This window comes from Drosophila ficusphila, unplaced genomic scaffold (assembly GCF_018152265.1).
Source record: "Drosophila ficusphila isolate 14025-0441.05 unplaced genomic scaffold, ASM1815226v1 contig_286, whole genome shotgun sequence".
In the NCBI taxonomy this organism is placed as follows: domain Eukaryota; kingdom Metazoa; phylum Arthropoda; class Insecta; order Diptera; family Drosophilidae; genus Drosophila; species Drosophila ficusphila.
In genome coordinates this window covers 2,733,986-2,750,397 of record NW_025064189.1, presented here as the reverse complement: position 1 = coordinate 2,750,397, position 16,412 = coordinate 2,733,986, and the positions used below count along the sequence as shown (strand labels likewise).

General features: G+C 42.6%; 6 protein-coding genes and 1 long non-coding RNA gene across 10 annotated transcripts; 3 read left to right on the top strand and 4 right to left on the bottom strand.

The window, feature by feature from the left end:
• Positions 1-135: 135 nt before the first annotated feature.
• On the bottom strand, positions 136-2,963 carry LOC108089611 (1,5-anhydro-D-fructose reductase). Of its 2 annotated transcripts, XM_017187974.2 has the most exons (5): positions 2,825-2,963; positions 2,534-2,701; positions 2,292-2,461; positions 1,897-2,239; positions 1,640-1,835 (listed from the first exon to the last, which is right to left on the bottom strand). In XM_017187974.2, exons 1-5 carry the CDS (start codon positions 2,894-2,896, stop codon positions 1,656-1,658), a joined length of 933 nt encoding a protein of 310 aa, XP_017043463.1. In that variant the 5' UTR covers positions 2,897-2,963; the 3' UTR covers positions 1,640-1,655. The 2 variants fall into 2 exon arrangements, with proteins under 2 accessions (XP_017043461.1, XP_017043463.1); XM_017187972.2 differs by lacking the exons at positions 1,640-1,835; positions 1,897-2,239; positions 2,292-2,461; positions 2,534-2,701 and adding exons at positions 136-402; positions 460-975; positions 1,029-1,196.
• On the top strand, positions 245-1,556 carry LOC108089612. The gene is made up of 2 exons (XR_001771288.1): positions 245-357; positions 1,239-1,556. It is a non-coding gene; the product is annotated as an uncharacterized LOC108089612 (long non-coding RNA).
• Positions 2,964-3,313: 350 nt separating the features above from the next.
• LOC108089639 (kxDL motif-containing protein CG10681) lies at positions 3,314-4,343 on the top strand. Of its 2 annotated transcripts, none has more exons than XM_017188004.2 (3): positions 3,314-3,484; positions 3,539-3,711; positions 3,773-4,343. In XM_017188004.2, the coding sequence occupies exons 2-3, from the start codon at positions 3,545-3,547 to the stop codon at positions 4,251-4,253; spliced, it is 648 nt and encodes a 215-aa protein (XP_017043493.1). In that variant the 5' UTR covers positions 3,314-3,484; positions 3,539-3,544; the 3' UTR covers positions 4,254-4,343. The 2 variants fall into 2 exon arrangements, with proteins under 2 accessions (XP_017043493.1, XP_017043494.1); XM_017188005.2 differs by having other exon boundaries at positions 3,314-3,488.
• Positions 4,268-5,573, bottom strand: LOC108089637 (EARP-interacting protein homolog). Its single transcript, XM_017188003.1, has 2 exons — positions 5,355-5,573; positions 4,268-5,303 (listed from the first exon to the last, which is right to left on the bottom strand). The coding sequence occupies exons 1-2, from the start codon at positions 5,523-5,525 to the stop codon at positions 4,320-4,322; spliced, it is 1,155 nt and encodes a 384-aa protein (XP_017043492.1). The 5' UTR covers positions 5,526-5,573; the 3' UTR covers positions 4,268-4,319.
• Positions 5,574-5,830: 257 nt separating this feature from the next.
• Positions 5,831-7,328, top strand: LOC108089586 (ubiquitin-conjugating enzyme E2 C). The gene is made up of 2 exons (XM_017187943.2): positions 5,831-6,205; positions 6,274-7,328. Exons 1-2 carry the CDS (start codon positions 6,099-6,101, stop codon positions 6,701-6,703), a joined length of 537 nt encoding a protein of 178 aa, XP_017043432.1. The 5' UTR covers positions 5,831-6,098; the 3' UTR covers positions 6,704-7,328.
• On the bottom strand, positions 6,729-9,552 carry LOC108089585 (zinc finger protein 93). The gene is made up of 2 exons (XM_017187942.2): positions 8,794-9,552; positions 6,729-7,995 (listed from the first exon to the last, which is right to left on the bottom strand). The coding sequence occupies exons 1-2, from the start codon at positions 9,295-9,297 to the stop codon at positions 7,321-7,323; spliced, it is 1,179 nt and encodes a 392-aa protein (XP_017043431.1). The 5' UTR covers positions 9,298-9,552; the 3' UTR covers positions 6,729-7,320.
• Positions 9,553-9,722: 170 nt separating this feature from the next.
• LOC108089434 (citron rho-interacting kinase) lies at positions 9,723-16,402 on the bottom strand. 2 transcript variants are annotated; one of them, XM_017187663.2, is made up of 7 exons: positions 16,001-16,402; positions 15,538-15,782; positions 15,116-15,478; positions 13,681-15,048; positions 11,901-13,403; positions 11,641-11,836; positions 9,723-11,557 (listed from the first exon to the last, which is right to left on the bottom strand). In XM_017187663.2, exons 1-7 carry the CDS (start codon positions 16,284-16,286, stop codon positions 9,954-9,956), a joined length of 5,565 nt encoding a protein of 1,854 aa, XP_017043152.1. In that variant the 5' UTR covers positions 16,287-16,402; the 3' UTR covers positions 9,723-9,953. The 2 variants fall into 2 exon arrangements, with proteins under 2 accessions (XP_017043152.1, XP_017043153.1); XM_017187664.2 differs by having other exon boundaries at positions 9,725-11,557; positions 15,128-15,478; positions 16,001-16,401.
• Positions 16,403-16,412: the final 10 nt, after the last annotated feature.

Sequence of the window (16,412 nt, the reverse complement as noted above, 5' to 3'; positions counted from 1 at the left end):
ATTCCATTTCATTTTATGAAGATGAACTATTGGCAACCAAAAAGATTAAATAGAGCAACTAGGCGCAATGACCTTATTTAGTGAGAAATACTATTAGAATTAGGTACACTCGTGCTTTCAAATTATCGTCATAAATTCATGTGTAACACATCCATTGTTTATTGTAGTATTTATACATATTATAGAAAAGCGCTTTGCACTGGTTTAAAACTCAATTGCAAACGGATAGTACTTGTGGTTCTGGCCCTTGATCAAATTTAATGGCACAACGCGTTCGCCAGTGTGATAGCCATCGAGAACGGACATTTCCTCGGTGGTCAACTCAAAATCGAAGATATCGAAGTTTTCCGAGATTCGGTTAGTATTCGACGACTTGGGAATAGGGATAACACCAAGGGCAACCTGAGAAATAAAGGTAATTTAGATGGTGTTCATGGGATACGGAAAGTCTTTACTTACCAGATAACGCAAGACAACCTGCGGTGTAGTCTTGCCATATTTCTGGGCAATAGCGACCACTTCCGGGGAATAGATAAAATCCGGCTTTTGGATATCAGGCTTGGGCTTTCCCAACGGAGTATAACCCGTCACAGTGACATCGTTCTTCTTGCAGAAGGCAGTCAAGGCCTTCTGGTTGAGAGCTGGTGAGCACTCCACCTGGTTGGTGACGGGTTTGATCTCACAGTTGGCCAAAACTCGTGCCAGCTGTTCGCTGTTGAAGTTGGAAACTCCGATGCTGCGGACCAGCCCCAGTTTCACCAGTTTTTCCATGGCCTTGTACGTATCCAGATAGTCAACATCGCTGAGCTGAAGCACATCATCCTCATTCTTTGGCAAAAGAGTGTTCTCGTCAACATATTTGTAGCCCACTGGCATGTGCATCAGGTACAGGTCGATGTAGTCCAAGCCAAAGTTGCTCAACTGTTTGCGGCAAATGCCCTCAACGAGCTCAGGATCGTGGAAAACATTCCAGAGCTGAAAGAAAAATGTATAAATTGGTTTTCCTAAACAGAATTCCCATTATTTACCTTGGTAACAAGGAAAATATCCTCTCGCTTAACCACTCCCTCTTCAATTTTATCCCGAATCGCCTTGCCCACTTCTGCCTCGTTTTGATAAAAGTAGGCGGTGTCTATATGACGATAACCCACATCGATGGCGTGCTTTACAGCAGCCTCGCCTTCGTTGTCCTTGGACTGCAATTATATAAAATCGTTATTAATTTCATCTATTTACAGGAGAGGAAATGTGCTTTGTTATGCGTTTTTTGAAATCAATATACAGATTTTTCCGACCAGACAGCCACGTCCATTTTAGCCAGACCACTTTGCGAGTTTCGGAAGGTCGGGAACAGACCAATAGAAACCACATACCTAGTTATATTCAAGAACAAAGGCAAAAGGCTAAGGAGAGATACGACAAACTTTGATCCGAAAATATCAAGTATAAAAAAGCAATATTCTTAGCAAAGAATTTAAAATGTAATCTTATAATTGTAACCAATATAATATAATTTTTCAGGATTTCAAATAGGTAAATAAAATATTAAACTTAAATTACTGTAAAAAATATACGTTACTAACTTAAATAATATGCTTCAGAGGATTCCATAAGTTTTATAAAATTATAAATTGATGTTCTATAACTCCTTTTTTCTAATAAGGATAGTACTGATGATTCTTTGCTTTTTCAAACTTCCAGATTCGCCGGCCCAGATTAAAATCCCCGAATAATTCCAATTCATCTGACGTTAACTGAAAATCAAAGACATTAAGGTTCTCGATAAGGTGAATCTCCTGAGCAGCTTTTGGAATAGGAACAGTGCCAATTTGGATCTGTGGAAGGTTTTTTCATCTATTAAAAACCTTTTATATGGAATATTCTAGGGTTTTTTACCAAATATCTTATAATGACTTGTGCTGGTGTCTTGCCATATTTGTCTGCCATGGCCAAAACTTTGGGATCAAGGTAGTATTCAGGTAATGGTCGGCAACTCTTTGGACGACCCAGAGGCGAATAGGCAACTACGGTGATATTGTGCAATTTACAGAGCTCGATCAATGGCATTTGCACTAATTCCGGATGGCATTCGATTTGAAGAGCTACAGGTTTGATTTGACAGTTTTCTAACAATCTTTCCAGTTGTTTGGCATTAAAATTTGACAATCCCAGGCTGCGAACCAGTCCCAAATCCACCAGTTGCTCCATGCTCCTATAAGTATCCAGATAGTCCACATCGCTGTGAATCCGAAGATCAGTTTGTGTCTGGATTTATTTTTTCCGTAACTCACTTTGTGCATAGTTCTCCGTTTTCGTGGGGCATCAGATCATCATCTGATATGTAAGGCACACCCACAGGCGAGTGCATCAGATATAAATCTATGTAGTCCACGCCCAATAGCTTTAATTGCACTTCGCAGGCGTATTTTACCCTCTTGGGTTCGTGATAAATGTCCCAAAGCTAATTGGATATCGATTTTCAATCTGTTTATTAATTCTAGCCACTGTTTATTCCGGGAAATGATATACCTACCTTTGTGACTAGAAACACCTGTTCCCTCTTTAGTTTTTTGTCGCCCATAAATTGGCCCAATACTTTGCCTATAATACCTTCATTTCTATACAAATAAGCGGTGTCTATATGCCGATAACCCAATTCAAGGGCTTGGCGTACTGCAGCCTCACATCGAGACTTCTTGAGCTACAGATAACAACATAATTTCACAATTGTACTAAACTGAAGGTAGAATGTACCATGAACATACATACTATACAAATCTCTTAATTGATTGATAAGGAAAATTGATTATAAAGATAAACTTACATTGTAGGTTCCTAGGCCCAAAATTGGCATTTCATAGCCATTGTTCAATTTTACAGTCGGAGCTAGCTTCATATTTAACGAGTCAAACAAGAATAAGTTAAAAAATTATGATCGCTATATAATGCCGGTAGAGATGAAAGTTCTGTATTATCGATGATAAAAACAAAAACAAAAACATCTATTTGACATCGATTTCTTTCAGTTTTCGATACGCCGGACTTTTTAAAATAATTATTTTCAACTGTACATTTTTTTAGGCACTTAAGATTTCTTAAATTTTTAAGGAAAAACACATTTAACATTCGTGTTAATGGTATTGTTTTTAATTTAATTTAGTTTACGTTTTAAATTAACAGAAATTAAATAATAGAATTTAACATTAAACACCCCCAATGAGTAAATGCACAATAGTCTAAATTTTGGTCTTTTACAATACTGGCTTATAACGAGTACCTAGAACAGCTGTTACAAAATATTTTTCTACCCAAGTCTAAACAAACAGAAACAAAAGAAAAAGAAAAAAAACTATATATTAAACAAAATCGGTAGTTGTTAAAATTGTAACATTTTTAGATAATTTTTAAAATCACGAAAAATAAACTGTCAAAAATCTTACTATAAAAAATCTCGCTTTAAGCCTGCACAAAAAAACCCTGAGGAGTAGGTAAACAAATCAATTATATTTTTGAGCTATATCGACATTAATTTTTGAAGGCAATCATGAGCCATTTGGGCATAACAGATGTTCATCAGTCCCAGGATGCCACTCCGGACTTGGAATCCTTTACTGGTTTTGGAAATTCCGCTGCAGAAGCTTTTATTCAAAGTTTGGCTGGAATGGTGAACCAGGGCGATGTGGAAACCATGATAAGGGCGCAAAAGCAAATGTAAGTAAAATTAGTTTGTTTACAATGAAAAAATATAAATCTTATATATTCTATTCCATAGGCTGCAACGATTTGAGAAAACCAATGAGATGCTGCTGAATTGTAATGCTCTATCACAAAGTCGACTAAAAAGTGCCAGCGAGGATTTCAAAAGGCATGTAAAATGCCTGAACGACATGAAAAAGGATCTGGACTATATATTTCGTAAGATACGAGTCATCAAGCAAAAGCTTCAGTTGCAATACCCCGCCATTTATGCGGAAGTCCAGCCTCAAAGGAGCAGTTTGGCTGAGGAAGCCGAGGATGACACAGAAGCTCAGGCCAAAAAGTCATCAGAACACAATGCTCCTTCTGCAGGAAAACCTGTAGCAGCAACGGCAGCCACGAAGAAGAGTGCTGCCACCATTGAGTATGTGCAAATGGAGGAGGCTGTGGAAAATGGAACTGTGGAGATCGAAAACGAATTGATCAAACGGGTCTGCTCCGTGGAAACGGCGAATCCTAACGATTCCTCCGATTGCACATCCGAAGATACAGGTTGAAAGCTCTATTCCAATTAGTTAGCTTTAGTTTTATAGTAAATGTGTAATGTATAATAATTTATTGGCTTAAAATATAATCTGATACTTGTACTGCTTGGGCACCTTTGAGATTATAACCCGACCATCGTAGCTCAGGGAAGCAAAGATCCACGGATCCACATTGCTCCACTCCGCACAGTACACGGAGTCTTCGTGCTGATCGAAGGTCTGCAGCAGTCCATCCGGCAAGAGTTTGTGCCTCTCCTCGGTTTCTGCGCCACTGAAGTTGGAGTCATCTAGTCCAGCCTGCACTTGAGTCTCCGAACTCACTGATCCTGCGCAGGTCAACAAAACTTTGCAGTCACTTGAGCTAGAGAGGAGCAGCTGGTCATGGAATGTGTTGAAGCGCACGGACCACACCCAATGCGAATGATCCGAGCGCTCGAAAACCGGAGCCTTGGGCATCCGGCAGTCCCAGATCCTCAGATAGCCATCATCTCCACCGGTCACCAGGTGGCACTGCTTGTTAGGATTGCAGTCCAGGTCGCGAACCATCTGTCCATGGGCATCGTTAATGCTCCAGGCACAATGCTGCGTGTCCCGCACATCGTATGCACTCAGATTGCCATCGTTGAGGGTGAGGAACTGGTGACCCTGATGGTGATGGGACCACTTGCCTGTGGTAAAGTGCTGCGTGTGCTTGGCGGACCCGCTGGAGGATCCACTAGAGGGCACTTCGGCCACCACGCGAGTGGAAGCTTCAGCCCTCTGCATCACCGCCACTTTGTTGTCCACCACGCAGGCGAGAGTCTGCTCCTGGCTGGGGTGGAATTCGATTGTTTTGACCCGTTCTCCGAGGGCTTCGGTGTCGAGGACCTCAACCTGTTGCCAGGGCAGGTATTCCGACTTAAGTTGCTCGGGATCTGGGTTTAAGTCCTCCGGTAGCGTAAATAAAGCCGATTTGGTAAGCACTTGAGCTCCTTTTTGCACATTGTAAACGGAGGCCAACAAGCGGGCATTATGTGGGCAGCTATTCAGTTTCCAAACTTCACCCAAGGAATGCTCGAAGACCTGGGCAATGTATACTTCTTAGTAATATCTTTGACAAAGTCAGATTTTTACCTTTGATTGCACAGTTCCCTGTTCCTCCTCGTACTGAATTAAATGCACTTGATTCGTGGGTTTCAAGGAATTGGTGGCTATGAAAAAGCACACATCATTACTCTCACCATATTGCGGTGTTAGGGCTCTAGCTTGAAGCTCTAAACCATAAATCAAGCTGTTTTCATCCATTTTTCAAATATTGTCTCAATGTTTTGATTTTGAGACGAAATAGGTACGAAATACACGTACACAGAAATGTGTACCTAGCAGTGTTGGTAGGTATCAAATGGTTTTTTGGTTTTAGCCCTGTCCAATTAATTTAATATATTGGGTGTGGCAGTAGAATATCAAATTATATATTCTCATCCAAATAATAATTATTTATTTAGTAATTTGATGTAGCTTTTTTAAACCTATTTTCCGTTACTATTTTGCCAGTGTGCCCTGTTGGCTAACCATCGATTTCCCTCAAATAACTCAGCAAAATACAACCCTGTGCACGCCCAAACACAGTTTCTTCTCGTTCTCCTTCCATTTTGTTTTCACACAAAAGTGAAAAAAATATCCGAAAAAGCAACAGACGCGTATTCCGACCGATCCGTTCAAACAAAATTTCCACTATAAAGTACATATAATCATTGGAGCCCATTCAAAACGTTCAAAACGCCACGAAGCGCGCAAAATTAGCACACGCATATAAAGACCACGAAAACCATATAGCGGATAGCCCATATAGCATCCAAACCTATATCCTATATAGCCATGGCTCAGAATATCAGCCCCGAACAGAGCGGTGGAGCAGGGGGCGGGGGCAGCAAGCATAGCGATGACTCTTTGCCCGTGAAAGACAATCACGCCGTGAGTAAAAGGTGAGTACATCACATGGTCCAGCTTGCCCCGTGGAGCACCTCCTTACCTGAATTCCCTTTCCAAACAGACTGCACAAGGAACTGATGAATCTGATGATGGCCAACGAGAAGGGCATCTCGGCGTTTCCGGACGGCGAGAACATCTTTAAGTGGGTTGGCACCATTGCGGGTCCACGGAATACTGTGTACTCCGGGCAGACATACCGTCTGTCGCTGGACTTTCCCAATTCGTATCCGTACGCGGCACCCGTGGTCAAGTTCCTGACGTCCTGCTTCCATCCCAACGTTGATCTGCAGGGCGCCATCTGCCTGGACATCCTAAAGGACAAGTGGTCGGCCCTGTACGATGTACGCACCATTCTGCTGTCCATACAATCCCTGCTGGGCGAGCCGAACAACGAGAGTCCACTGAATGCGCAGGCCGCGATGATGTGGAACGACCAAAAGGAGTACAAAAAATATCTAGACGCCTTCTATGAGAAACACAAGGACACCTAGAGTTTGTGGCGACTGAAGAGTGTTCTATCCTATGCTCATATTGCGGCGTATTTATTTACATATAGTGCAAGCAACTCCAATCATCTGATCCTACTGCCCGATCATCATCATCATCATCAACAATCTCCACCGTATCAATTCAACATCGTTTAATGCTGATTTTACCTTGGCAAAAGAAAAACCCTGTGCATTTCTTATGTAATTGTCGAACGATAGACGAATAATCTGGTTTTTATTATCATTTTTCTTTCCTCCTCCACCCACAAATTAATGATATATGAATGTATTGGTAATGTAATTTTAAAACTGTCCGTTCTTTAAGCTTAAGCATAAATTTTAGTTAATTGTTTTTATACGCATGAGTTTGAATCGAGCGCAACCGCCGCTTTCCGTTTTGTACTGATGATTTTTAAGCGACTGTGCTGCGCCGGCCATTATGTGAATGTTAGCTAATTTTAGAGTAGCCTCACCGAACCAACCACTCGTCTTAGTATCTCCATTCATGCGGCATTCTCCCAAAACTACTGGTGTAACAAATTCCAAGTAATTCGAATCATTGTAACAGTTGAGTTAGCTTGATGTTATTGAAACAACTACAAATAAAACAAAATATTGAACTACATAATATCGCCGGCTGAGTCGTGTTTTTTCAGATGTGTGGACAGGGATAATCTGTTCTTAAATATCCGTCCGCACTTTCTGCATCTCAGTAGATTCTTGTTTCCGTGCTTACGCTGCAGGTGATTCATCATGTTTTCCTTGGTGTAGAATCTCAGGTCACAGAATTGGCAGGGATATTTCCATTCCTCCGCATTATCATGGATCCTCTTGTGGCGGATGAGATGGGCCTTTCGCACAAAGGATTTACCGCACTCTTCGCAAATGTGCAGGGAATCGGGGGATTCTAGCTCCGCAGTCCTTTGGTGTGCCCTTTTTTGGTGATATTTGAGACTTCTGTCAGCTGTATACACCTTATTGCATTCTGGACAGGGAAAGGTTACCCTCGCGGAGGTATTATGATGCGTCTCCCGCAGGTGCGAGTCTAAAAGATTGGCTCTCGCGTAACTTTTGCCACAATGGACGCAGGTATACGGTCTTAGACCCTCATGCTGCCTCATATGGGCCTCCAGCAGCGACGATTTGTAGAAGCCGCGATGGCATATGCTGCACTGGAGGGTGTGTCTCACTCTTCGCTTCCTTTCTCCCGTCCTGTTTCTAATTGACGATATGGGTTTCCTCTCTTTTCCAAAATCCTGTTTGGCAGACTCGTCCTCAATGATGTATACCTCCTCCTAGAAAATAAATGGATATATAATAAGTGACCTTTACAAAAAAGAAATAAAGGAAAGGTAGCATATTAAGTAAGTTTTTATCCCTTTGCAAAGCAATTTTTCCCTGTAAGCCGATTTACGTATTTATTTACCAAAAGTTTTAACTATCTCTTATCAGGTTTTTCTTTTTTTTCTTATCGTTTTATTTAATAGTGAGAAGAAAACATTTTTGAAGAAAAGAAAATCAAGGTCATTGATCTTCTGTTAAACTTTAGAACTTAAAAGAATGCGAACTAATGATTTTTTTAAATGAGAAGAACGCTATTTTAGGTTATCAAACTATTTCCAAAATTTTAATTATTTATTTATATTTTAAATCATTTAATGTTTGCAGGCACCTCATAAACAAGCTTTCATGTTTATGTCCAATCTCAGCATCTTCTTAACACAAAATCTGGAAATAACTGGATATCATGAACTTGATGAAAATACACCTTTCATTTAAGAGCCCTAAATAACGGCACATTCGTCTGCTGCCTAACTTTTATTAATCTTATATATGTATGTGTGTATGTGCCGTGGAAAAATTATAAATAACCAGTAGATTGGACCTGCCTCCTTTTCGAATGCTATCACAATCACAACAAACATTCAGACACAAACAAAAATAGTTTAATACAAACAAAACCCCAAAATGTTTATGTTTATGGCGGCAAATGGGAAAGTATTGTCTTTGCTGCTAGGCAACACCTCAAGCACCGAATCTGATTATAGATTAGATTACGGCAGCGGCACACTTGTGCACATGATAAAACTCACAATCTCCTCAGTTGACTCGACGATGTCCATTGGGGCTTCCTTATTATACGATTCGTTGCTTTCCGAGGGGGTATCCAAATCGGGCATATTGGCCAGTTCATCCTGCTGTTTGAGGCATTTAAAGTCGATGTCCAAGAGCAGCTTCTCAAAATTGCGCGACGACTCTTCGCACATGCGTTGAAAGTCGTGGAACTTTTGCACCAGTTGGTAGCAGCATTCGCAGATGCTTTTCAGGACCAGCAGGGGTGGCAGTTCTCCATCCTGCAGGTGGAACACCTTGCCCGGATCGCCTCCAGTGCAGCCGAAATATTTACTGGCCAAGTCCTGTTCGCTGTCCAGGTTGTAGGAGGCATCCTGCGGACCCAGGAGCACCAGGCAGGCCCGACAAATCCTGGTCTTGCTCACATCTCGTCCTTCCATTTCACGGGTAGTGGAATCCGCGACCATGCGACCCGCACAAAGATTTCGGTTCGATTCAAACATCGTCGACGGAGCTCTTTCCATTCAACCCGGCAAGCGGACTAAATTGAAATCAATTATGACAATTTACAATGGTTTAGTACTGCAGGCCGGCGACCATCGGCGACCTCCTCAATCGCAGCAATGCCAGCGGAGAGCAGACACCAAAACACCACGATTCCATTTCCGGGGCTTTCGCTTTGCGGGACATTAAAAGCTGCTGCCGAAAAGCTGCGTGGGATCAGCCCCTAAAAGCTTGGCCACCCATAAACCCCAACTACTAGAAATTTATTAGAAATATTTACGAATGTTCATAAAGTACGCAAATCAATATTTAGTTATTTAAAAGGCTTTATTATTTTATTTCCGTTTTAACTCCAGAGTTAAACAAAAACCTTAAATTAATATAAGATGATTTATTGAATATTTTTATAAATTTTTTTATAAATTTATATAAGTTTTATTTGTGAACAGCACAAAAAGTATATTTTCAGTAATTTGTATTACATTTTCGTTTGCCAAATGCTTAGTGAGATTTCTTTAAAAAACCAAGATGGTTAAAAAATAAAACTGTTTAAATATTTTTATAGTCTTAATGTTATGTAGGTTTATTTATCTTACTCTTCATTACTGCTGAGATTGTAGTAATACGTTATGTTTTTCTTGCTTAAAAATATCCTTCGTTGAAATACGTGTTTTAATTATAAACTATCACCGGTCATTGTTGAACCCAGAGTCACAGAAGTGGCCACCGAAGATATGGTCTCCATGGATATATTGAACTTCTGCTTGAAGGCCTGCATCGTGTCCAAGTGATAGATCTTCTGCGTTCCATTACAGGGCCTCTGGTCAATGGCCACGGCATACAGGTTGACATCTCCACTGTTTGCCAACAGAGTGGACATATAGTGTGGCAAGTAGACACGTTGCAGCTCCGGCGATTCGGAGTTCTCCGATCCGTTGTCACCGTTGGCCAGTTCCTTGCTGAAAGACCGATGCAAACGGACAATCTGCACGCTTTGGTAGTGGGCAATAAATAAGAATGGTTCGCGGTAAACAAAACCGGTGGGTGCATAGACCCAATTCAAATCGTAGGGCCTGGATCTGCAGCCAAACTCATCCACAAAGACTCCACATTCGGCAAAGCAGAGCAGGTATTCCTGCCGCGAAATCCTTACTGCCGTAAGTGGTTGACACTTGGCTGTGCTCTCCATCGATTTGTCTGATAGATCCACAAACTCCTCAGCTGCATAGTTATCCAAATCGATCTCGTAAAACTTATCCGAACTGACGATAGCTGAATGACGCGTAAAGAATATAGATGTGACTGGAGTGGCAGTATCCAGAGCACGAACTGGCTTAAACATGTGCATCTTTAGGTCGTATTTCAAGATGACAATCCTGGTAGAAGTCGCAGCAATGGCCACCGAATCCAAAGCGTTCTCCGCCTCGTCAGAGATCAAAACGAGCTTCCATTTCTCGGAGGACGTGCGATTGGCGATGGGCAGTTCAATGGCAGAAGTTTCCAGCACCGGTTTGTGACAGGGATTTGAGCTCTGGCAACGTGACTCCAACTGCCGGTAGTCGCACTGGTACAGCTTCTCGCCCACCGTTTCCACCATAATGGCCTTCGCCAGACGCTTGCAGATGGACATGCAGCTCACGGACTCTATGCCAGAAATGTGCACCAGTCGCTGGGAGTCCAGATGATAGGCATACAATCCGGTGTTGCAGCCCAAGAGAAGAATTTGCTGCTCAGCCACCTCGAAGGCGCAATTTACTTCTATCTCCTTTTTAGCCGCCTGATCGTCTGGACCATCGGAACTGTAGATCAGCGATCCTATGTACTCGCTGTTGCCTGATGAACCATCGACGCTGTTTAAATTTAAGCTCGATACAGAAGCCATACTGCTTAGATCATCTGCTGGTGGTGCAGTTGGTTTGGTTCCGCAATCAGCTTGAACATTAGCCCTGCACTTGCGATGCGTCGCATCCTTGCACTCCTTACAGCGCCAAAAGGGTGAACCGGCCACAATAACCTGACTACAAACTACACAGTTTGGTGCATCTATTTTCGACTCTTGCAGAGCCAACTCGAAGCGATGATGTGACTGCTCTGCACTGGTTGCTTCGGTCGTCTTCTCCTTAGTCTTTAGTTCCACTTGGCTAGTGGTTCGCTTTAAAGGTAACTGCTGCTTCTGTGGAGAACGTGGCAAGGCGGCGATGCTCACAGGTCTTTGTTTAGGAGCGTCGGAAGCTTCATTGGAAATTGCTGTCTTGCGAGGTGAGCGCAGGGTTGCAGTTCCTAAAAAAAAAACAGGATGATAATAAGAATTAAATAAATTATAAATTTTGCATATTAAAAAGTTAATATTTAACAAATCCTACCATTCAACTGAGCCACCTGCTCCTTCAGCATGCTACAAAGCTTTTTCTCCCGCTTTAGTTCCTCCTTTAAAGCACGATAAAGAATAGATGATTCCACATCGTTGGATGAGATGTTCTCCTTGTTGGTGTGGCTTGAGCCAAAGAGTTTATCAGCCAGGGTTTTCTTCTTTTTGGAGGACAGGTCCTCAACTTTCAGCTAGAATTAAATAAATAAAAAAGTGTTAAGCTCGATAAATCCCAAGAATATTATTTAATATTACCTGAAGGTAGTCAATTAGCTTCTTGTGCTGGGCAAGAGTGGCATTCGACTTAATATCGCGCTGCACGTAGAACTGCTCTTTCTCGGCCAAAGTGTCCTGAAGAGAATCGATCTCCGCGTGCAAATCAGCCTGGACCGATTCTAGATTCCTCACCTCCGCCTGCAGATTGCCCACTTCCTCCTTCTTGTGGAAAAGCTCGCTCAGAATTCGGGCATTTTCCTCCTTCAGACTGAGCATTTCCCGATCGGTATCCGCGTTTTGGGCTTCGTAATTGGCATTTTGACCGTCGAGTAGATCCGCTCGCTCTTGGGTGGCAAACAGCACGTTTGTCTGCTCCACCAGCTGATCCTGCTGCGCGACCAGCTTCTTTTGCTGCTCCTTGAGATTTAAGCGAAGTTCCTCGATCTCTGATGCCAGAACTTGGGCACGTTGTTCCGCTAGACGCTTTTCGGATTCAACAGCAGAAAGTTCCTTTCGCAGTTCGGTTAATTGATCATTTCGTTCTCTCAACTTTCCATGAACGGTATCCAGTTGAGATTTCTGGGATTTATTTCGGTCCTGTTCGGATTTCAGCATGGTTTCCACCTCGGTTAACTGGCTGTCGGTGATGCTGCAAGCGTACTTCAACCTCTGGAAGTTCTCAGTGAGTTGCTTCAGTTCCTTTTGCAATGACAGACTGGAATCATTGGCCTTTCTGCATCTTTCCCGCTCTTCTTGTAGCTCGCGCATGTTGTTCTTGTGCTCCAAAGTTAAACCATCGAAGCGGGTTTGGATTTGCTTAAGTTTCTGACGCAATTCGCTCTCCTGCTGTTCTAGTTTATGCACATTAGCCAAGTGCTCAATTATCTCAGATTTGCACTTCATGCGCTCCTGCTCGGCCTTTTCCCATTGACGATGCTCCTTTAGAACATCCCGTTTGGCAGCGGCAAGTTCCTGTTTCAGCTCTTCGATGCGGGATTCTCGCTGACGAGTCTCCTCCTGCGAAGACTTCAGCATTCTCTGCGATTCCTCATTTGTGCTTTGTGCCTTTTTAATGCGGTCCTCGGTTAGCTCCATCCGTCTGGCCAGTTGTTTCTTTTCGGACAGAGCTTCCTCAAGCTGTTTCTCCACCTTCCACAGCGAAAGATTTGCCGTACGCGCCGCTTGGCGCTCCACAATCATCTGTTCCCGCACTGCCGCCAATTTATCCTCCAGTTTTTCGTTCTGGCGTTCAAGCATGTCACCCACAGTTTCGGTGTCTTGCTTTCGAGAAGAGTGGGATTTCGTAGGCGAGAGACTTTGCTCGTTGAACCGCTCCAGCATTTGCTCGAGTTTAGTAACCAGCGTCTGGAGTTGATCGGCTCGTCCCTTCTGATGCGTTTCACCCTCCTTGGCGGCTAACAAATCGGCACGCAGTTGGTCTTCGACGGCGTTCAGTTCGGTCAAAGATCCAGGTGCAGTCTCGTAAGGAGAAGTATGTGAAGCTAGCGAGGATTCAGCCAATTCGTGGCGACATTCGGAAAGCTGGGTAAAGAAATTATAATTTATTTTTACTTACAAATATTTAAAAATAGTTGTAAAAGTAGATATGGAAGTTTAAATTACATTTTGTTTTGAAATAAGTGTTTTCTTTATCTACCTGGTTATTACCACTTAAATAATAGCCATTAATTAACTCGTAGAGTTCAATTTAAAATACATTAATGCAAACTGATTAGGCTCAGCTTGCTTGGTTTAAAAAATCTTTCATATAAATGTACGCATAGTAAATCAGAAGTTTCTTTTCATAAAATTCACTTACCTGAAGTTCCCTCTCCAGTCGTTGGCATTCTGCCCTGACTTCTTGACACTCGTTTTCCTTTAGCTGGATCTTCGTCTCCAGCTTCACCTTTTCCGCATGAAGCTCATTATTGGAGGCAATCTCCTGGTTCAGTCGCTTTAATATTTCCTCGATGTTTCGCTCCGTTGCGATCTTTGCTTCCTGGGTTGACTTAGTGGAGCAGATGGACTCGTCTAGTTCGGTTCGGATTTCCTTAATCTCCATTGTCATTCGGCGGTGAGTGTCCTGGGAATCACGCACCTTCTTCCGAAGATCTGCCAGCTTTTGCTCATACGATTCAGTTATTTTGCGCTTTTGCTCCTCGTGGTTGGTCTCCGATTTAAGATTTTGCTCCTTCAGCTGCTGCAACATATCCTTGTAGTTTTGCAATTTCATGGAAATATGTTTGCACTCTTCGAATTTGGCATTAAATTCGAGCTCTCGGGCATCTAACTTTTGCAGCGTGGATGCCAGCTCTTGTTTTTTGTCAGCCAATTGCTTCTCATATCGTTGCTCCGAAGCGATCTTGGCTTCCTCATATTTTTGCCGATTCAAGCGAAGTAGATCTGTTATAGTAGCTTCCTTTTTGGACCACATTTCCTCGTCGATTTTGGCCGAACTCTGTAGGGTTTTGATTTGCGTTTTACAGGTTGTCAGCTCCATTGTTTTCTCCTTTATAATTTGCTGCAGCTTTTTTATTTCCATTTTGGCATCTGCTACGACCTGAGATTTGTTATCGGTCTTTTTAAGAGATTGTTGTGCTCGCAAAAGATCTTGTTTGAGCATGGAAATCTCATTCTCTCTAGCTTTTAATTTCTGCAGTAGATCTTTGAGTTTCTCTTGCAATTTTTCATCAGCACTTGCGGAAATCAACGACTTTTCCATATGCACAAAACTGTAGCCAATAAATGGCAAATCCTTGCCACTAAAATCATTTGATTTCATGTTGGTCGTGATTGATTTCTTAGCAATTCCCTGTTCTCTGCGAGTCTTGTGGCGCGTTCCATCTTCGAAATTCGAGGTGTCGTCGTCGGACTTTATTGTTGGTATTATCGGAGGCACCTGGGAGCGAATGGAACTCCACGGCACATCGTCGAAGAAGGGGTGCTTTTTAATACGTTCGTAGGACAATCGCTTTGAGGGATTTGTGACCAGTGATTCAATCAGATTCCTGTAGTTTATCGATACCTTCAGGTCGCTGGGAAAACTGATCAGCTCTTTTAGGTGACTCTCTTCGCAGTGTGAGAGAATCTTTGAGTAGGTCTCATGTACATTATCCTCGTGAAAGGGCGTGGTCTCGCATATCAGTTCATAGCCGATGATGCCCATAGACCAGTAATCGCAGCTGACCTAAAAAAACAAAAATACTATTAGTTATTCACTGTAAGCTATGGATTTTCCAGCTCTGCGATCGTACAGTTTTACTCACATCATGCATCGACTTGGACAACTTGTAGGTGGATATTGTCTGAAGTAGTTCTGGAGCTATATAATCCGGAGTTCCCACAGGCGACAAACTCAGCACATGTCCATCCCGATTCAGGGCGGCGGCATTGCCAAAATCAGCCAGTTTAATGTGCCCGAAACGATCGATCAGTATATTTTCTGGCTTAATATCCCGATGCACATAACCCATTTGGTGCAAAGTGTGCAGGGCCACTGTAAGTTCGGCCAGGTAAAAGCGGGCCAAGTCCTCATCAAAAGGTCCATGACGAGACATTAAACTAAGAAGATCCCCGCCAGGCATGTATTCCATAACCAAATATAGGTTATCGTTGTCCTGGGAAGATTATTACTCGTTTAAACAATAAATCAAATAAGACTACTAAAGAAACGTACCTGAAAAGCATACTGCAGATTGATCAGCCACTCGGAGTGGCGGGTGGACATTATATCTCGCTCCTCCTTCACTTGCGAGGTGGTCACCACGGACTTTTTGATCTTCTTCATGGCGTATATGTCATTGGTTTGCCGCTCGACCACCAGATGCACATTTCCAAAGTATCCCTGACCAATAAGCGTCTTGATGACGAAATCATCCGCGTTCACCCGGAGTTTTCGGGTCTCTTCCACAATGGGTCGAACTAAGGAAGAAATTTAATTTGTAAATAGGGATAAAAAGAATTGTGTGGTAACAAATATTAGGGGTTTTGTAGTAAAAAAAAAATAATTAATTCTTTATCCTTTTCTAAGCAAAATTAATTAATTTATTTATTAACTTTATACAAATAAAAAATGAATTAAAAAAATCCAAAGGATTTAACCATTTTGAAAACCTGGCAGGCCATTGCAGTTGACTCACATTTGTTGACAAACTCGGCGATGTTGCGATCGCGCTTCTTGAGCGTGTCCTTGTCGCACTCATTGTACAGCAGGCAGAAGGCGTCTAAGAGTCCCTCGCGGCAGATGGCCTCCGCCACGGCGGCACTGGTGGTGCTCACAGGAATCGAACTCCTTCTAGCAGATGCGGATCCTTGCGGTCCGGATGCATTTCCAGCGGGCTTTGCACAGACGCCAACTCCTTTTCCCAGAATCAGGTTATTCAGGCGCGCCGTGCGCACACTTATTGGTTCCAGCTTGGGTGGCATGACAAACTTCTTAAGTTTATAACTTTTTCACATAAACAAACTAGTTAAAAAAGCGTAAAATGCCAGCGCATTTCAGTTGGCGTTTTGCTTTGAACGGGGAAAAAAAGAAGCGCCGAGGGAAGCCGA

Excerpts from the sequence above, each read along its gene's own strand:
- LOC108089611 (XM_017187972.2), bottom strand. The coding sequence starts at position 2,896 with ATGAAGCTAGCTCCGACTGTAAAATTGAACAATGGCTATGAAATGCCA. Across the intron at positions 1,197-2,824 it reads TGGGCCTAGGAACCTACAAT|TCCAAGGACAACGAAGGCGA; the intron begins GTAAGTTTATCT and ends ATATAATTGCAG. Across the intron at positions 403-459 it reads AGGTTGTCTTGCGTTATCTG|GTTGCCCTTGGTGTTATCCC; the intron begins GTAAGTAAAGAC and ends TTTATTTCTCAG.
- LOC108089639 (XM_017188004.2), top strand. The coding sequence starts at position 3,545 with ATGAGCCATTTGGGCATAACAGATGTTCATCAGTCCCAGGATGCCACT. Across the intron at positions 3,712-3,772 it reads ATAAGGGCGCAAAAGCAAAT|GCTGCAACGATTTGAGAAAA; the intron begins GTAAGTAAAATT and ends TCTATTCCATAG.
- LOC108089637 (XM_017188003.1), bottom strand. The coding sequence starts at position 5,525 with ATGGATGAAAACAGCTTGATTTATGGTTTAGAGCTTCAAGCTAGAGCC. Across the intron at positions 5,304-5,354 it reads AGGGAACTGTGCAATCAAAG|GTCTTCGAGCATTCCTTGGG; the intron begins GTAAAAATCTGA and ends TACATTGCCCAG.
- LOC108089586 (XM_017187943.2), top strand. The coding sequence starts at position 6,099 with ATGGCTCAGAATATCAGCCCCGAACAGAGCGGTGGAGCAGGGGGCGGG. Across the intron at positions 6,206-6,273 it reads AATCACGCCGTGAGTAAAAG|ACTGCACAAGGAACTGATGA; the intron begins GTGAGTACATCA and ends CTTTCCAAACAG.
- LOC108089585 (XM_017187942.2), bottom strand. The coding sequence starts at position 9,297 with ATGGAAAGAGCTCCGTCGACGATGTTTGAATCGAACCGAAATCTTTGT. Across the intron at positions 7,996-8,793 it reads TCGAGTCAACTGAGGAGATT|GAGGAGGTATACATCATTGA; the intron begins GTGAGTTTTATC and ends TTTATTTTCTAG.
- LOC108089434 (XM_017187663.2), bottom strand. The coding sequence starts at position 16,286 with ATGCCACCCAAGCTGGAACCAATAAGTGTGCGCACGGCGCGCCTGAAT. Across the intron at positions 15,049-15,115 it reads TGCATGATGTGAGTAAAACT|GTCAGCTGCGATTACTGGTC; the intron begins GTACGATCGCAG and ends TTGTTTTTTTAG. Across the intron at positions 11,558-11,640 it reads GCAGGTGGCTCAGTTGAATG|GAACTGCAACCCTGCGCTCA; the intron begins GTAGGATTTGTT and ends TTTTTTTTTTAG.